The sequence below is a fragment of the Schistocerca nitens genome, chromosome 10 (genome assembly GCF_023898315.1).
Source record: "Schistocerca nitens isolate TAMUIC-IGC-003100 chromosome 10, iqSchNite1.1, whole genome shotgun sequence".
In the NCBI taxonomy this organism is placed as follows: domain Eukaryota; kingdom Metazoa; phylum Arthropoda; class Insecta; order Orthoptera; family Acrididae; genus Schistocerca; species Schistocerca nitens.
In genome coordinates this window covers 65,658,400-65,674,807 of record NC_064623.1, presented here as the reverse complement: position 1 = coordinate 65,674,807, position 16,408 = coordinate 65,658,400, and the positions used below count along the sequence as shown (strand labels likewise).

At 46.5% G+C, this 16,408-nt stretch overlaps 1 protein-coding gene across 1 annotated transcript in view; it reads right to left on the bottom strand.

Moving 5' to 3' along the window:
* The window catches only part of LOC126210262 (trichohyalin-like), a 255,624-nt gene that overhangs the window by 181,967 nt on the left and 57,249 nt on the right, over window positions 1-16,408 (bottom strand). Inside the window, exons 3-4 of the mRNA XM_049939452.1 lie at window positions 15,422-15,841; window positions 4,501-4,587 (exon numbers count right to left, since the gene is read on the bottom strand). Of these exons, the coding sequence (XP_049795409.1) occupies window positions 4,501-4,587; window positions 15,422-15,841 (507 nt within the window). The remainder of the gene's footprint in view (window positions 1-4,500; window positions 4,588-15,421; window positions 15,842-16,408) is intronic.

Genomic DNA, 16,408 nt, shown 5'->3' with positions numbered 1-16,408 from the left:
CTTGGTCTCCCTCTACGATTTTTATCCTCTACGCTGCCCTCCAATACTAAATGGGTGATCCCTTGATGCTCAGGACATGTACTACCAACCGATCCCTTCTTCTAGTCAAGTTGTGCCACAATTTCCTCTTCTCCCCAATCCAGTTCAGTACCTCCTCATTAGTTACGTGATCTACCCATATAACCTTCAGCATTATTCTGTAGCACCACGCTTCGAAAGCTTCTATTCTCTTCTTGTGTAAACTATTTATCGTCTATGTTTCACTTCCATAAACGGCTACCCTCCATACAAATACTTTCACAAAAGACTTCCTGGCACTAAAATCTATACTCGATGTTAACAAATTTCTCTTCTTCAGAAACGCTTTTCTTACTAATGCCAGTCCACATTTTATATTCTTTCTACTGCAACCATCATCAGTTATTTTGCTGGGCAAATAGAAAAATTATCTGCTACTGTAAGCGTCTCATTCGGTAATCTAATTTCCTCAGCATCACCTGCCTACATTCCATTATCCTCGTTTTGCTTTTGTTGATGTTCATCTCATATCCTGCCTCCAAGACACTGTTCATTCCGTCGAACTGCTCTTCCGTGTCCTTTGTTTCTGTAAAAACTGTAATTAGCCTTTCGATCCCTGAATTTTCACCTACCACCTTCAGAATTTGAAAGAGAGTATTCCAGTCAACATTGTTAAAAGCTCTTTCTTAGTGTACAAATGCTAGAAACGTAGGTTTGCCTTTCCTTAATCTAGCTTCTAAGATAAGTGGTAGGGTCAGTATTGCCTCACGTGTTCCAACATGTCTACGGAATCCAAACTGATCCTCCCTGAGGTCGGCTTCTACCAGTTTTTCCATTTGTCTGGTAAGAATTCTCATTAGTACTTTGCAGCTGTGACTTACTAAACTGACTGTTCGGTAATTTTCACATCTGTCAACAACTGCTTTCTTTGGGATTGGAATTATTATATTCTTCTTGAAGTCTGAGGGTATTTCGCCTGTCTCTTACATCTTGCTCACCAGATGGTAGAGTTTTGTCAGGACTGGCTCCCCCGAGACCGTCAGTAGTTCTAATGGAATGTTGTCTACTCTCAGGGCCTTGTTTCCCCTCAGGCCTATCAGTGCTCTGTCAAATTCTTCACGCAGTATCGTATCTCCCATTTCATCTTCATCTGCATTCTCTTCCATTTCCATAATATTGTCCTCAAGTACATCGCCTTTGTATAGACCCTCTACGTACTCCTTCCACCTTTCTGCTTTCCCTTCTTTGCTTAGAACTGGGTTTCCATCTGAGCTATTGATATTCATACAAGTGGTTCTCTTTTCTCCAAAGGTATCTTTAATTTTCCTATAGGCAGTATCTATTTTACCCCTAGTGGGGTAAGCTTCTACATCTTTACATGTGTCCTCTAGCCATCCCTGCTTAGCCATTTTGCACTTCCTGTCGATCTCATTTTTGAGACGTTTGTATTCCTTTTTGACTGCTCCGTTTACTGAATTTTTATATTTTCTACTAAAGTACGATAACCAATCACATCATGGCCGCATAAACTTTCAAGGCCACCAATTTCACTAATAGTATCACGAGTAATAGCAACGGCCAACCAGCTGCGACCATGTGAAAGACAATCAGCTTTAAAAATACTAAAATTCAACACTGCTCCGACCGAGCGAGGTGGCGCAGTGGTTAACGCCCTGGACTCGCATTCTGGAGGACGACGGTTCAATCCCCCATCCGGCCATCCTGATTTAGGTTTCCAGTGATTTCCCTAAATCGCTCCAGGAAAATGCCGGGATGGTTCCTTTGAAAGGACTGGTTGACTTCCTTCCCCGTCCTTCCCTAATATGATAAGACCGATGGCCTCGCAGTTTGGTCTCCTCCCCGAAACAACCCAACCCAACTCAACACTGCTCCCAGAAAAACACAATGGCCATCAACAGGCTGGAAAAGACCCATTTCCTTCCAACTTGACTTGATCCTCCGTAACTCCGTAACTATAGTCTGTGCCATAATGTTTACATCGTCAATAACTTTGCAAAAAGTACCACGTGAGCGCCAGCTGCAACTATAACGACTCATATCTGTGAGTCGTTCAATGCAGTTGTCTGGCAGTGAGACTGGAAGTCACGCCGCTTCTATAGCCGCAACTTTCGGCGCTTCAGAAATGTACGAGGGTGAGTCAAATGAAAACCTTAAACATTTTTTAAATATTATTCATTGTGCAGAAGTAGTACAAAGCTGTATCACTTTTCAACATAATCTCCCCCACGCTCAATGCCATTCCTCCAGCGCTTACAAAGTTCATAAATTTCTTTAGAAAAAAATTCTTTTGGTAGTCCGCGCAACCACTCATGCATCGCGTGGCATACCTCTCCATCAGAACGGAACTTCTTTCCTCCCATTGCGTCTTTGAGTGGTCCAGACATATGGAAATCACATGGGGCAAGGTCTGATTAGTATGGTGGATGAGGAAGACACTCAAAATGCAGGTCTGTGATTGTTGCAACTCTTCTACGGGCGGTGTGGTGCCTTGCAATTGCATGCTGCCAAAGGGCACCTGCTGGCAGCAATCCACGTCGCTTTGATTTGATTGCAGGCTGCAGATGATTTTTTAGGAGATCTGTGTATGATGCACTGGTGACAGTGGTCCCTCTAGGCACGTAATGCTCCAAAATGACGCCTTTTTCGTTCCAAAAGAGAGTCAGCATAACCTTCCCAGCTGATGGTTCTGTTCGAAACTTCTTTGGTTTTGGTGATGAGGAATGGCGCCATTCCTTGCCCGCTCTTTTCGTTTCCGGTTGGTGGAAGTGAACCCAGGTTTCGTCCCCAGTAACGATTCTTGCAAAGAAGCCATCACCTTCTCGTTCAAAGCGCCGAAGAAGTTCTTCATAAGCATCAGCACGTTGTTCTCTTATTTCAGGAGTCAGCTGCCGTGGCACCCATCTTGCAGACACTTTATGAAACTGGAGCACAGCATGCACAGTGTGGTGTGCTGACCCATGACTAATCTGTAAACATGCTGCATTGCCATTCAGTGTCACTCGGCGGCTTTCCTTCACTATGGCTTCAACTGCTGCAATGTTCTGTGGAGTCACAACTCGTTGTGCCTGACCTGGACGAGGAGCATCTTCCACTGAAGTCACACCATTTGCGAAATTCCTACTCCATTTGTAGACTTGCTGCTGTGACAAACATGCATCACCGTACTGAACCTTCATTCGTCGTTGAATTTCAATAGGTTTCTGATCTTCACTAAGCAAAAACCGAATAACAGAACGCTGTTCTTCCCTGGTGCAAGTCGCAAGTGGGGCGGCCATCTTTATACTGATACTGCGACGGTGTGTGTGCTTCTGCACTATGCTGCCACCTACAGGCCATTCTGTACGTTTGTAGCACGCTTACCAACTTACAGGATAACGCCGCGAAATTTCGAATTGTTATTACAAATTTAAAGTTATCATTTGACTCAGCCTCGTATCTGAGCCCCCTAGTGAAACTAGTCGGGCTCAGGCCGGAAGAACGCAGTAGCTGCAGCGTGCCTTACGTGATATAACTGCGTGTTGTGCAGTCGTGAGCATTCGAGCTGCGAATCACAGAGTGGCAGTGAGAGCATCCCAGTGTGCCCCTAGTATTTTCAAGACACCTCGTGTAAAGAGAGCAAGCTGTCTTACGTACATCCTTAGACGGTACACTGTGAGAGTTCTAATGTCACTCTGATTTTCTTTCTAGCTTGTTCACTGACTCACTGCTGCAGTTTTAAAGGCGATAATAGAAGGGCTGCAGAAACAAAGTGAGAATGATATGAAGGTGGTGTCTGTTCTTTCGGACATGTCCGAAATAACAGATACCATCGGTGACCATGCAGCTCTCTTAGAATGAAATGATAATTAAATTAAGACCCTAAGTGGACATGTCCGAAAGAACAGATACCATCTTCATATAGTTAAGGCTAACCGGCCATTGACCTTCTTCTTCTGTGTTGGATGCACATGCATTGCCTGAACTCTCACAGGATTTAGTAAGATTGTCTGCCGTGAGTAATGAGCGTAATGGGCAGGGGCACTACGAATGTAGTGTGTGGACATTAAGTTGGGAATGTGTGTCTCACGGGGAGCGTGCAAGGGATAAATCCTTGCAGTCGCACTGTGTTCTGTGCCCTCGGTGGCTCAGATGGATAGATGCCGGCACGGTAGCTCAGCGTGTTTGGTCAGAGAGCTGTGTGCTCTCTGTAATAAAAAAAACTGAGTCAAGGAAACAACGAACAACTTGAACGGATGTCTTGTGACGTCCGCCCAGACCCAACGCAACGAACAATGCCGAACAAAATGAAAAAAAAAAAAAAAAAGTAGAGCGTCTGCCATGTCAGCAGGAGATCCCGGGTTCGAGTCCCGGTCAGGGCACACATTTTCATCTGTCCCCGTTGATGTATATCAACGCCTGTCGACAGCTTAAGGTCTTGATTTAATTTTCATTTCAAGTCGGAACGAAGCGATGCGGCCTTACCAGACTCTCGGCCCTGGTGGAGCGCTCGAACTCCTCCATCCTCTCCCGCTGCTGGCGCTCCCTCATCTGCTGCACCACCATGCTCTCCTGTAACAGTGTGGGAGGAACACGCGGTATCAGCTTAGTTGATTTTTCTGCAAGTTCCGCGGGCCATATTTATGACTCCTTTCAATGACGTAGAACGTGTCACGAGGCTTACAAGCACCATACATTACCTCTGTGGAAACATGGCAAAAAAAGCCCTCGGATTAGACAACATTCGATCAGAGCTACTGACAGCCTCGGGGGAACCAGCCATGACAAAACACTACCATCTGCTGAGCAAGATGTATGACAGGCGAAATACCCTCAGACTTCAAGAAGAATATGACAATTCCAATCCCAAAAGAAACAGATGCTGACAGATGTGAAAATTAGCGAACTATCAGTTTAATAAGCCACGGCTAGAAAATACTAACTCGAATTCTGTACAGACGAATGAAAAAACTGGTAGAAGCCGACCTCCGGGAAGATCAGTTTCAATTCCGTAGAAATGTTTGAACACATGAGGCAATACTTACCCTACGACATATCTTAGAAGATAGGTTCAGACAAGGCAAACCTACGTTTCTAGGATTTGTAGAGTTAGAAAGAGCTTTTGACAACGATGACTGGAATACTTTCTTTCAAATTCTGAAGGTGGCAGGGGTAAAATACAGGGAGCGAAAGGCTATTTACGATTTGTACAGAAACCAGAATGCTGTTATAAGAGTCGAGGGGCATGAAAGGGAAGCAGTGATTGGGAAGGGAGCGAGATAGGGTTGTAGCCTATTCCCGATGTTATTCAATCTATATACTGTGCAAGCTGTAAAGGAAACAAAAGAAAAATTCGGAGTAGAAATTAAAATCCATGGAGAAAAAAAAAAAACTTTGAGGTTTGCTGACGACATTGTAATTCTGTCAGAGACAGCAAAGCACCTGGAAGAGAAGCTGAACGGAATGGACAGTGTCTTGAAAGGAGGGTATAAGATGAACATCAACAAAAGGAAAACGAGGATATTGGTAAGTAGACGAATTAAAACACGTGATGCTGAGGGAATTAGATTAGGAAATGAGACACTTAAAGTAGTAGATGAGTATTGCTATTTGTGGAGCAAAATAACTAATGATGGTAGAAGTAGAGAGGATATAAAATGTAGACTGGCAATGGCAGGGAAAGCGTTTCTGAAGAAGAGAACTTTGTTAACGTGGAGTATAGATTTAAGAATCAGGAAATCTTTTCTGAAAGTATTTGTATGGAGTGTAGCCCTGTATGAAAGGGAACAATGACGATAAATACTTTAGACAAGAAGAGAATTGAAGCTTTCAAAATGTGGTGCTACAGACGAATGCTGAAGATTAGATGGGTGGATGACATAACTAATGAGGAGGTACTGAACAGGATTGGGGAGAAGAGGAAATTGTTGCATAACTTAACTAGAAGAAGGGATCGGTTGGTAGGACACGTTCTGAGGCATCAAGGGATCAGCAATTTAGTATTGTTGGAAACCTTCGAGGGTAAAACTCGTAGATGGAGAACAAGAGATGAATAGACTAAGCAGATTCAGATGGATGTAGGTTGCAGTAGTTACTCGGAGATGAAGAAGCTTGCACAGGATAGACTAGTCCCCTAGAACTTAGAACTACTTAACCTTAACGCACCTAAGGACATCACACACATCCATGCCCGAGGCAGGCTTCAAACCTGCGACCGTAGCAGTCGCGCGGTTCCAGACTCTAGCGTCTAGAACCGCTCGGCCACCCCGACCGGCAGATATGATATCTATTTAGAAACAAATCTATACAGCATAAGGAGTCATGAAGAAGAAATGATTTCAACTCCTCTTTAAAACTTTCATTATCTGCCAGCATCTTTTATTCACAAGCAAACTGACCAATACATTTTTTTACAAGGGAAGAGTTAAATTGTGAATAGCGGAGGCTCTTATTGTTCCTAGTGTCATGCACGTTTATTCGTAAATGCTGGGTGGTTGCAATTAAGATGACACTTTTCCGAGTGGTGGAGTGCGGGCTGTACACGTCGCAGGACGCTGAAACATCGTATGCACGTTTATCAATCGGTGTGCTCCGGAGTACACTGGCAAAATAATAGTAGTTTCACTTTCTGCCACAAGGCGAAAAAATGGCGCTGCAAGCAGCCAGAAAGTGGTGTGGGACCAGGAAAAGGGGAGGAACGATCGAACACATGATAATGGTGGTTCGGGCGCTTTTATTATGGTATTGTTACAAGTTACAACATGTGTTCAGATTGGTTTCCCGACTCAGCAACGTGCTTCATCTGTAATACGGCAGTATCGACAGTTGCTCGCGGCACAACCAGTGCAATCAGAATGCTATGTCAATGTACACTGTCTTTCGGATCAGAAAGAGTCCAGATACATTCCTGGTAGTCACGATCTTTCAGATATTCACACAGCCTGAAGTCACATGGTTAGGGGATCAGGAAAGCCACACATCTTGAAACTGCCCTGAGATGATGCAGTCGTTACCGAAGTTTTCTCGAAGCACATCTTTCACCTGACAAGTGACACATGGTGTCACCTCATTTTGGATCAAAATAGTGGTGTGGACGCAGTTGTGTTCTTGCAGAGCTCGAATGACATGTTGCCAATGGAGGTCCTTATAATATGCAGATGCCACAAAACACATAACAGGCCTGCAAGGTGCCATCTCCTCGAAGAACAACGGATCGAGAATGAAGGAGCTTGTGAAGCCACACCACACAGTCACATAAGCTGAATGCAGTGGATGTTTTTGCACAACACATGGACGAGTAGCCCGCCACATGCAACCGTTCTGTGCATTCACAACGTCGTGCTGAGTAAAATGTGGCTTGTCCATTCAAAGAATATTCTTTGGCCACAAGTCATCCATTTCCAACGAAGCGCAAAGTCACGGCTTTGCAGCCAATCTTCGGTCTTCATTTGGTCCGCATTCCGAACCTTCCACGGATACCAGTGCAACATGCACCGCAAACTCTTTTTAACTATTGGCTGCAGAATTTGAGTCACGTGCTGCATGGTCGGCTAACTGCAGCAACGTCATCAACAACTGCCATGGGTATGGGCCACCTCCCTGTCTCTGTTGCACAACACAATTCACCTTTTCTTCAAATATTTTGATCATGTTCTTCAGCCCATTTGAGAACATGGAGCGTATTCGCAGCTGTTTCTGTCGACGATATTCCCCCAATACAGCGCTCCTATAGCTGCCGTTTTGATAAAGCAACTTTACCATCAGTACAAAGTCTTTCTTCTCAACAGCCATTGCGTTCCACACACAAAACTTCAACCTTCTTAACCCTTTACACCAACAGCAACTTCACAAAAGAACTCAACGTCCATAGCCAAGTGACAATCAGCGGACTGTCGTCAAAATGGGAAACATTTTACATTCCGACTGCTTACATCTCCGTATTTTCAACTTGTGGCACAAAGTGCAACTATTACTTTTTTGGGCATACTGCACGAACGCACCGATTCAACAACATACCGAGGTTGTTTCAGCGTCCTGCGATGTATACAGCCTGCACTGCAACAGTTGGAACACCGTCATTTAAATAATAACCAACCGGGTACTTCCGTGGTTTCAGAAGACAACTGCAACAAAAAGAATAAGACATACAGAAAAATGGCAGGTATCAGTGGATAGAGCATCTCAACCAGTTTCGATTCGTAATACGTGCCACGGCATAGTTCTATTAGAGGCCAGCCATGTCACAACAGGTCGACAACTCGTCCGCTCCATATTGTGGCATCGATCTCGTTCCTGCAGATAGGCAAACCATTGGATAGTTATACAAAGCAAGCTGCTTTTATCCCCTTCTGGACAATTAATATTAGCGAATTTAATCAACTACACATACGTATTGACATTTGATGCGTCACAAACGGTTCCAGTATTCCCCACCTACGAACTGAGTTAAAAACTTCGAGGAATGCTCTATCCACCCATATGTCTTTATTTTCTGTATATGTTGTAGTTTTAATGAAGTCGTCTTCTCAAACCACAAAGATACTAAAGAATAACACTGTATATATGAATGTAGATATTATTATCAAATTCTCCCTAATACTTCACAATACAGTCGCATATCGGTCGCGAATGGGCAGCGTGAAGTATTGTGAGTGTGTAACGAAGGGTATACGAGTTGCGACAATAAAGTAATGAGACTGATTTTCTTTGCAAGATGTGGCAACCTTGCAGGCTTGCGTGGGCACAATATCTTTGACCTTGGTTTTATAAGCTGCTTCTAGTCCAAGCAGCACATCGATGCAACTGATCGGTCGTGAGTTGTGCTGTAATAAGTTAACACGTTTTTGTGTCTCTTGTCACGGAAATGGAACTGCATAATATTGCGCAACGGTAAGCCATTTCCTTTTGCGTTAAATTGGGTGAAAACGCGACGACAACTTACAGTAAGTTTCAGAAGGCTTTTGAAGAGGAGGTTATGTCAAGAGCTCAAAGGGATCACCCAGACCAAAAAGAGCTCGCATGTCAAAGTCAAAAGTGAAATGCATGCTTGTGTGCTTCTTTGATTCCAAGGGAATTGTTGACAAAGAGTGGGTGCCTCATGGACAGACAGTTAACCAATATTACTACAAAGAAATTTTAGAAAGACTTAGTAAAAGAGTTCTTCGTGTCCGTGCCAACATTGCTGATAATTGGATTCTGCATCACGATAATGCGCCATCCCATACTGCTCTGTCAGTACAGCAATTTTTAACCTCAAAACAAATTTCAGTACTACCACAGCCACCTTATTCGCCAGCTATCGGTCTGTGCGACTTTTTCCTATTTCCAAGAGTCAAAACGGCAGTCAAGGGACACCATTTTCAAACAATACAGGATGCACAAAAAGCTGTGATGAAGGTCTTGGAGGATATTACAGAATATGAGTTCCAGAAATGTTACCATCATTGGCAGATGCGCTGGAAAAAGTGTCTGCAATCAAAAGGGAACTACTTTAAAGGAGACAACATTAAACTTGACTAAAACGGTAAGCAACATTTTTTTTTCACATCAGTCTCATTACTTTATTGTCGGACCTCGCAATGTTGCACAAGGTGTGCCAGTAAGCAGTACAATAACGTGAGCTGGGAGGCCAGGAAGAAGGATGAGCTGCGTTTTTGTTGTAAGGGTAGTGTGTGTTACGTGACCACGAGCATAGAAGCTTCCGGAAGGAGCTGAGGTCAGGTCAGCATGTGATCGCGTGGGAGGTGCGTCATGCGAGCCTACTGTACAAGCGGCGCCGCCGGCGCTGCTGAACATTCCGACTCCTATCTCAGTCTGCCTCAGGCGCTGGACCTGCGTTACTCTGCCCCCGAGACGGAACTTTCTTTCTCGTGGCTCTTAACTGCACAGGATGCATGCAGGGTTGCAGACCTTAGCCAATGTGTGGGTGCCTCGTAGGATTCGATAGTAGTTTCCAATACTACTTTGTTGTTTAGTGTCAGTTATTATTAGGAGTTCCTCGCCATTTCCCCACCGAGCTTCCTTATATGGAAACATTCCAGCTTGTTTTCTCAGGCACCAGCCTTACGAGTTGGACGAGCCACTTCACAACTGGAGACAGCGACAGCTCGCATCCTGAGCCGCTCACGGAACAATGGAATACGCTGAGGTGACCAATGTCTTCGGATACCGACATGCACACATACATATGGCTGCAGTATCGCGTACAAAACGTATCACAGTGCAGAGCTGTAAACTGTACTAGATTCGATTACATGATAAGTCACACAAATCTGAAGGCTGTAAATTCAAGTAAATACTCAGGGATTACAATTACAAATATCCTAAAGTGGAACGATCACATGGATAATGCTGTGGGTAGAGCCAACCAAAGACTGCGATTCATTGGCAGCACACTCAGAAGGTGCAACTGGTCTACTAAAGAGACTGCTTACACCACGCTTGTCCGCCCTATTCTGGAGTGTTGCTGTGCGGTGTGGAAACAGCATCAGATGGGACTGACGGATGACATCGAAAAAGTACAAAGAAGGGCAGCTCGTTTTGTATTATCACGAAGTAGGGGTGATAGTGCCGCTGACATGATCTACATCTACATCTACATTTATACTCCGCAAGCCACCCAACGGTGTGTGGCGGAGGGCACTTTACGTGCCACTGTCGTTACCTCCCTTTCCTGTTCCAGTCGCGTATGGTTCGCGGGAAGAACGACTGCCGGAAATCCTCCGTGCGCGCTCGAATTTCTCTAATTCTACATTCGTGATCTCCTCGGGAGGTATAAGTAGGGGGAAGCAATATATTCGATACCTCATCCAGAAACGCATCCTCTCGAAACCTGGCGAGCAAGCTACACCGCGATGCAGAGCGCCTCTCTTGCAGAGTCTGCCACTTGAGTTTGCTAAACATCTCCGTAACGCTATCACGGTTACCAAATAACCCTGTGACGAAACGCGCCTCTTTTCTTTGGATCTTCTCTATCTCCTCCGTCAACCCGATCTGGTACGGATCCCACAATGATGAGCAATACTCAAGTATAGGTCGAACGAGTGTTTTGTAAGCCACCTCCTTTGTTGATGTACTACATTTTCTAAGGACTCTCCCAATCAATCTCAACCTGGTACCCGCCTTACCAACAACTAATTTTATATGATCATTCCACTTCAAATCGTTCCGCACGCATACTCCCAGATATTTTACAGAAGTAACTGCTACCAGTGTTTGTTCCGCTATCATATAATCATACAATAAAGGATCCTTGTTTCTATGTATTCGCAATACATTACATTTGTCTATGTTAAAGGTCAGTTGCCACTCCCTGCACCAAGTGCCTATCCGCTGCAGATCTTCCTGCATTTCGCTACAATTTTCTAATACTGCAACTTCTCTGTATACTACAGCATCATCCCAGAAAAGCCGCATGGAACTTCCGACACTATCTACTAGGTCATTTATATATACACTCCTGGAAATGGAAAAAAGAACACATTGACACCGGTGTGTCAGACCCACCATACTTGCTCCGGACACTGCGAGAGGGCTGTACAAGCAATGATCACACGCACGGCACAGCGGACACACCAGGAACCACGGTGTTGGCCGTCGAATGGCGCTAGCTGCGCAGCATTTGTGCACCGCCGCCGTCAGTGTCAGCCAGTTTGCCGTGGCATACGGAGCTCCATCGCAGTCTTTAACACTGGTAGCATGCCGCGACAGCGTGGACGTGACCCGTATGTGCAGTTGACGGACTTTGAGCGAGGGCGTATAGTGGGCATGCGGGAGGCCGGGTGGACGTACCGCCGAATTGCTCAACACGTGGGGCGTGAGGTCTCCACAGTACATCGATGTTGTCGCCAGTGGTCGGCGGAAGGTGCACGTGCCCGTCGACCTGGGACCGGACCGCAGCGACGCACGGATGCACGCCAAGACCGTAGGATCCTACGCAGTGCCGTAGGGGACCGTACCGCCACTTCCCAGCAAATTAGGGACACTGTTGCTCCTGGGGTATCGGCGAGGACCATTCGCAACCGTCTCCATGAAGCTGGGCTACGGTCCCGCACACCGTTAGGCCGTCTTCCGCTCACGCCCCAACATCGTGCAGCCCGCCTCCAGTGGTGTCGCGACAGGCGTGAATGGAGGGACGAATGGAGACGTGTCGTCTTCAGCGATGAGAGTCGCTTCTGCCTTGGTGCCAATGATGGTCGTATGCGTGTTTGGCGCCGTGCAGGTGAGCGCCACAATCAGGACTGCATACGACCGAGGCACACAGGGCCAACACCCGGCATCATGGTGTGGGGAGCGATCTCCTACACTGGCCGTACACCACTGGTGATCGTCGAGGGGACACTGAATAGTGCACGGTACATCCAAACCGTCATCGAACCCATCGTTCTACCATTCCTAGACCGGCAAGGGAACTTGCTGTTCCAACAGGACAATGCACGCCCGCATGTATCCCGTGCCACCCAACGTGCTCTAGAAGGTGTAAGTCAACTACCCTGGCCAGCAAGATCTCCGGATCTGTCCCCCATTGAGCATGATTGGGACTGGATGAAGCGTCGTCTCACGCGGTCTGCACGTCCAGCACGAACGCTGGTCCAACTGAGGCGCCAGGTGGAAATGGCATGGCAAGCCGTTCCACAGGACTACATCCAGCATCTGTACGATCGTCTCCATGGGAGAATAGCAGCCTGCATTGCTGCGAAAGGTGGATATACACTGTACTAGTGCCGACATTGTGCATGCTCTGTTGCCTGTGTCTATGTGCCTGTGGTTCTGTCAGTGTGATCATGTGATGTATCTGACCCCAGGAATGTGTCAATAAAGTTTCCCCTTCCTGGGACAATGAATTCACGGTGTTCTTATTTCAATTTCCAGGAGTGTATATTGTGAAAAGCAATGATACGTGAATTGTAGTGGCTATCATTAAAACAATGGCGTTTTTCGTTGCCACGGGATCTTCTCATGAAATTTCAATCACCAGTTTTCTCCTCCGATTGGGAAAACATTCTGTTGGCACCTACCTACATTGGGAGAAATGATCATCACTTTAAAATAAGAGAAATCAGGGCTCACACAGAAAAATTTAAGTGCTCGTTTTTCCCGCGCGCCGTTCGAGAGTGGAACGGTAGAGAGACTGCTTGAAGGTGGTTCATTGAACTCCCCTTTATTGTGAATACCAGAGTAATCACGTAAATGTAGATGACTCATGTTAAAAGGTTTCTGACGTGATTACGACAGCACAACGAGAATTAACAAGCTTTGAGCGCGGAATAGTAGTTTCAGCTAGACGCATGGGACATGGAGTTTCGGAAATCGTTAGAGAATTCAGTATTTCGAAATGCACAGTGTCAAAAGTGTGCTGAGAATACCAGATTTTGGGCATTTTCTCTCACCACTGTCAACGCAGCGGCCGACGGCACTCACTTAACAACCGAGGGCAGTGGCGTTTGCGTAGATGTGTCTACATCTACATCTATACCCATACTCCGAAAGCCACCTGACGGTGTGTGGCGGAGGGTACTTTGAGTACCTCTATGGGTTCTCCCTTATATTGCAGTCTCGTATTGTTCGCGGAAAGAAAGATTGTCGGTATGCCTCTGTGCGGGCTCTAATCTCTCTGATTTTATCCTCATGGTCTCTTCGCGAGATATACGTAGGAGGGAGCAATATACTGCTTGACAACTCGGTGAAGGTATGTTCCCGAAACTTCAACAAAAGCCCGTACCGAGCTACTGAGCGTCTCTCCTGCAGAGTCTTCCACTGGAGTTTATCCATCTTCTCCGTAATGCTTTCGCGATTACTTAATGACCCCATAACGAAGCGCGCTGCTCTCCGTTGGATCTTCTCTATCTCTTGTATCAATCCTATCTGGTACGGATCCCACACTGGTGAGCAATATTCAAGCAGTGGGCGAACAAGTGTACTGTAACCTACTTCCTTTGTTTTCGGATTACATTTCCTTAGTATTCTTCCAATGAATCTCAGGCTGGCATCTGCTTTACTGACGATCAACTTTACATGATCAATCCATTTTAAATCACTCCTAATGCCTACTTCCAGATAATTTATGGAATTAACTGTTTCCAGTTGCTGACTTGCTCTATTATAGCTAAATGATCTTTCTTTCTATATATTCGCAGCACATTACACTTGTCTACATTCAGATTCATCAAGCAACACTGCATGAAATAACCGCAGAAATCAATGTGGGACGTACGACGAACGTACCTGTTGCAACAGTATGGCGAAATATCGTGTTAATGGGCTATGGCAGTAGACGACCAACGCGAATCCCTTTGGTAAGAGCACAACATCGCCTGCAGCGCCTGTACACGGCTCGTGACGATATCAGTTGGACCTTAGCCGACTGGGAAACCGTGGTCTAGTCAGACTAGTCCTGATTTCAGATGGTAAGAGCTGTTGCTAGACATCGAATTCGGCGCAGATCCCACGAAGTCATGGTCGCAAGTTGTCAACAAGGTAGTATCCGAGGTGGTGGTAGCTACATAACGGTGTGAGCTGTTTCCGTGGAATGGAGTGGGCACTTTGGTCTAGCTGAACCCATCATGGACGGGAAATCGTTATGTTCGGCTACTTGGAGACCATTTGCACTCGATCATGGACTTCATTCTCACAAACTAAGATGAAATTATTATGGATGACAATGCGTCATTAACAACATTCTGGACAATTCGACTGAATGATTTGGCCACCCAGATCGGTCGACATGAATCCCATCGAACATTTATGGGACCTAATTGAGAGGTCATGGCAACGGCCTTGCCGCCTTGGATCCACCGGTTCCCGTGAGATCACCGAAGTTAAGCGCTGTCAGGCGTGGTCAGCACTTGGATGGGTGACCATCCAGGCCGCCATGCGCTGTTGCCATTTTTCGGGGTGCACTCAGCCTTGTGATGCCATTCGAGGAGCTACTCGACCGAATGGTAGCGGCTTCGGTCAAGAATACCATCATAAAGACCGGGAGAAATGTGTGCTGACCCCACGCCCCTACTATCCGCATCCTCCTCTGAGGATGACACGACGGTCGGATGGTCCCGATAGGCCACTCGTGGCCTGACGACGGAGTGCTTTAATTGAGAGGTCAGTTCGTACACAAAATCCTGCACCGGCAACACTTTCGCAATTATGGACAGCTACAGATGCACCCTGACTAAGTATTTCTACGGGGGACTTCCAGCGAGCTGTTGAGTCCATACCACATCGAGTTGCTGCAGTATGCCTGGCAAATACAAGTCCGACACGATATTAGGAGGTGCCCCATGAGTTTTGTCGCCTGAGTGTTTAATATAACAGTGCCTTAGTGAAAGATTTCTTTCTCATTTGAAGAATATAGACGTGGGGAACTGCATCAAAGCAGTCTTTGGACTGAAGACCGCACCAGCGCACTCACCTGCACCTTGAGCTCCACCAGCGAGACCTTCTGCTCCAGCTGGACCTCCTGGGCCGCCGGTGTCGCGACCTGGCCGGCGTCACCCCCCGCGGACTTCTCAAACTTCTCAACCATCTCGGACACGCTGGGCTGGCGCGGGCCCATGGGCGACAGCGGCGGCGAGCTGCTGGAACTGCTGCTCTTCCTGGAAGCCGCCGCCGCCAACGTGACGGAGGGGGGCGGCGGCGGCTGGAACTCCACCTGCGCGCTGGACGCATCTCTCTTCCCCTTCTTGTCCTTGCTCCTCTTCTTGGCTTTGGCCTTCTTCGGTGGCTCCTTCTCTGTGGGGGAGGTGGCCGGACTACTGCTGCGGCTGCTGTACCTGCTCTGGGGCCGGCCCTCCGTCACGTCGTCACCCGAGTGGCCATTCAGCTGGACAGTCTGGAACAGGCACAGTCACTGAGGTTAAAAGGCTAGGTGCAACCATTTCACACGCAGGATGATTTACCAAGAAGCGGCTTCAGCAGTACCAAATCTGAGACACAACGTATCTCTATACAGTGTGCTACAAAAAGGTACGGCCAAACTTTCAGGAAACATTCCTCACACACAAAGAAACAAGATATGTTATGTGGACATGGGTCCGGAAACGCTTACTTTCCATGTTAGAGCTCATTTTATTACTTCTCTTCAAATCACATTTATCATGGAATGGAAACACGCAGCAACAGAACGTACCAGCGTGATTTCAAACACTTTGTTACAGGATATGTTCAAAATGTCCTCCGTTAGCGAGGATACATGCATCCACCCACCGTCGCATGGAATCCCTGATGCGCTGATGCAGCCCTGGAGAATGGCGTATAGTGTCACAGCCGTCCACAAAACGAGACATTTGGTACCGGGGTTACGTAGACAAGAGCTTTCAAATGACCCCATAAATGAAAGTCAAGAGGGTTGAGGTCAGGAGAGCGTGGAGGCCATGGAATTGGTCCGCCTCTACCAATC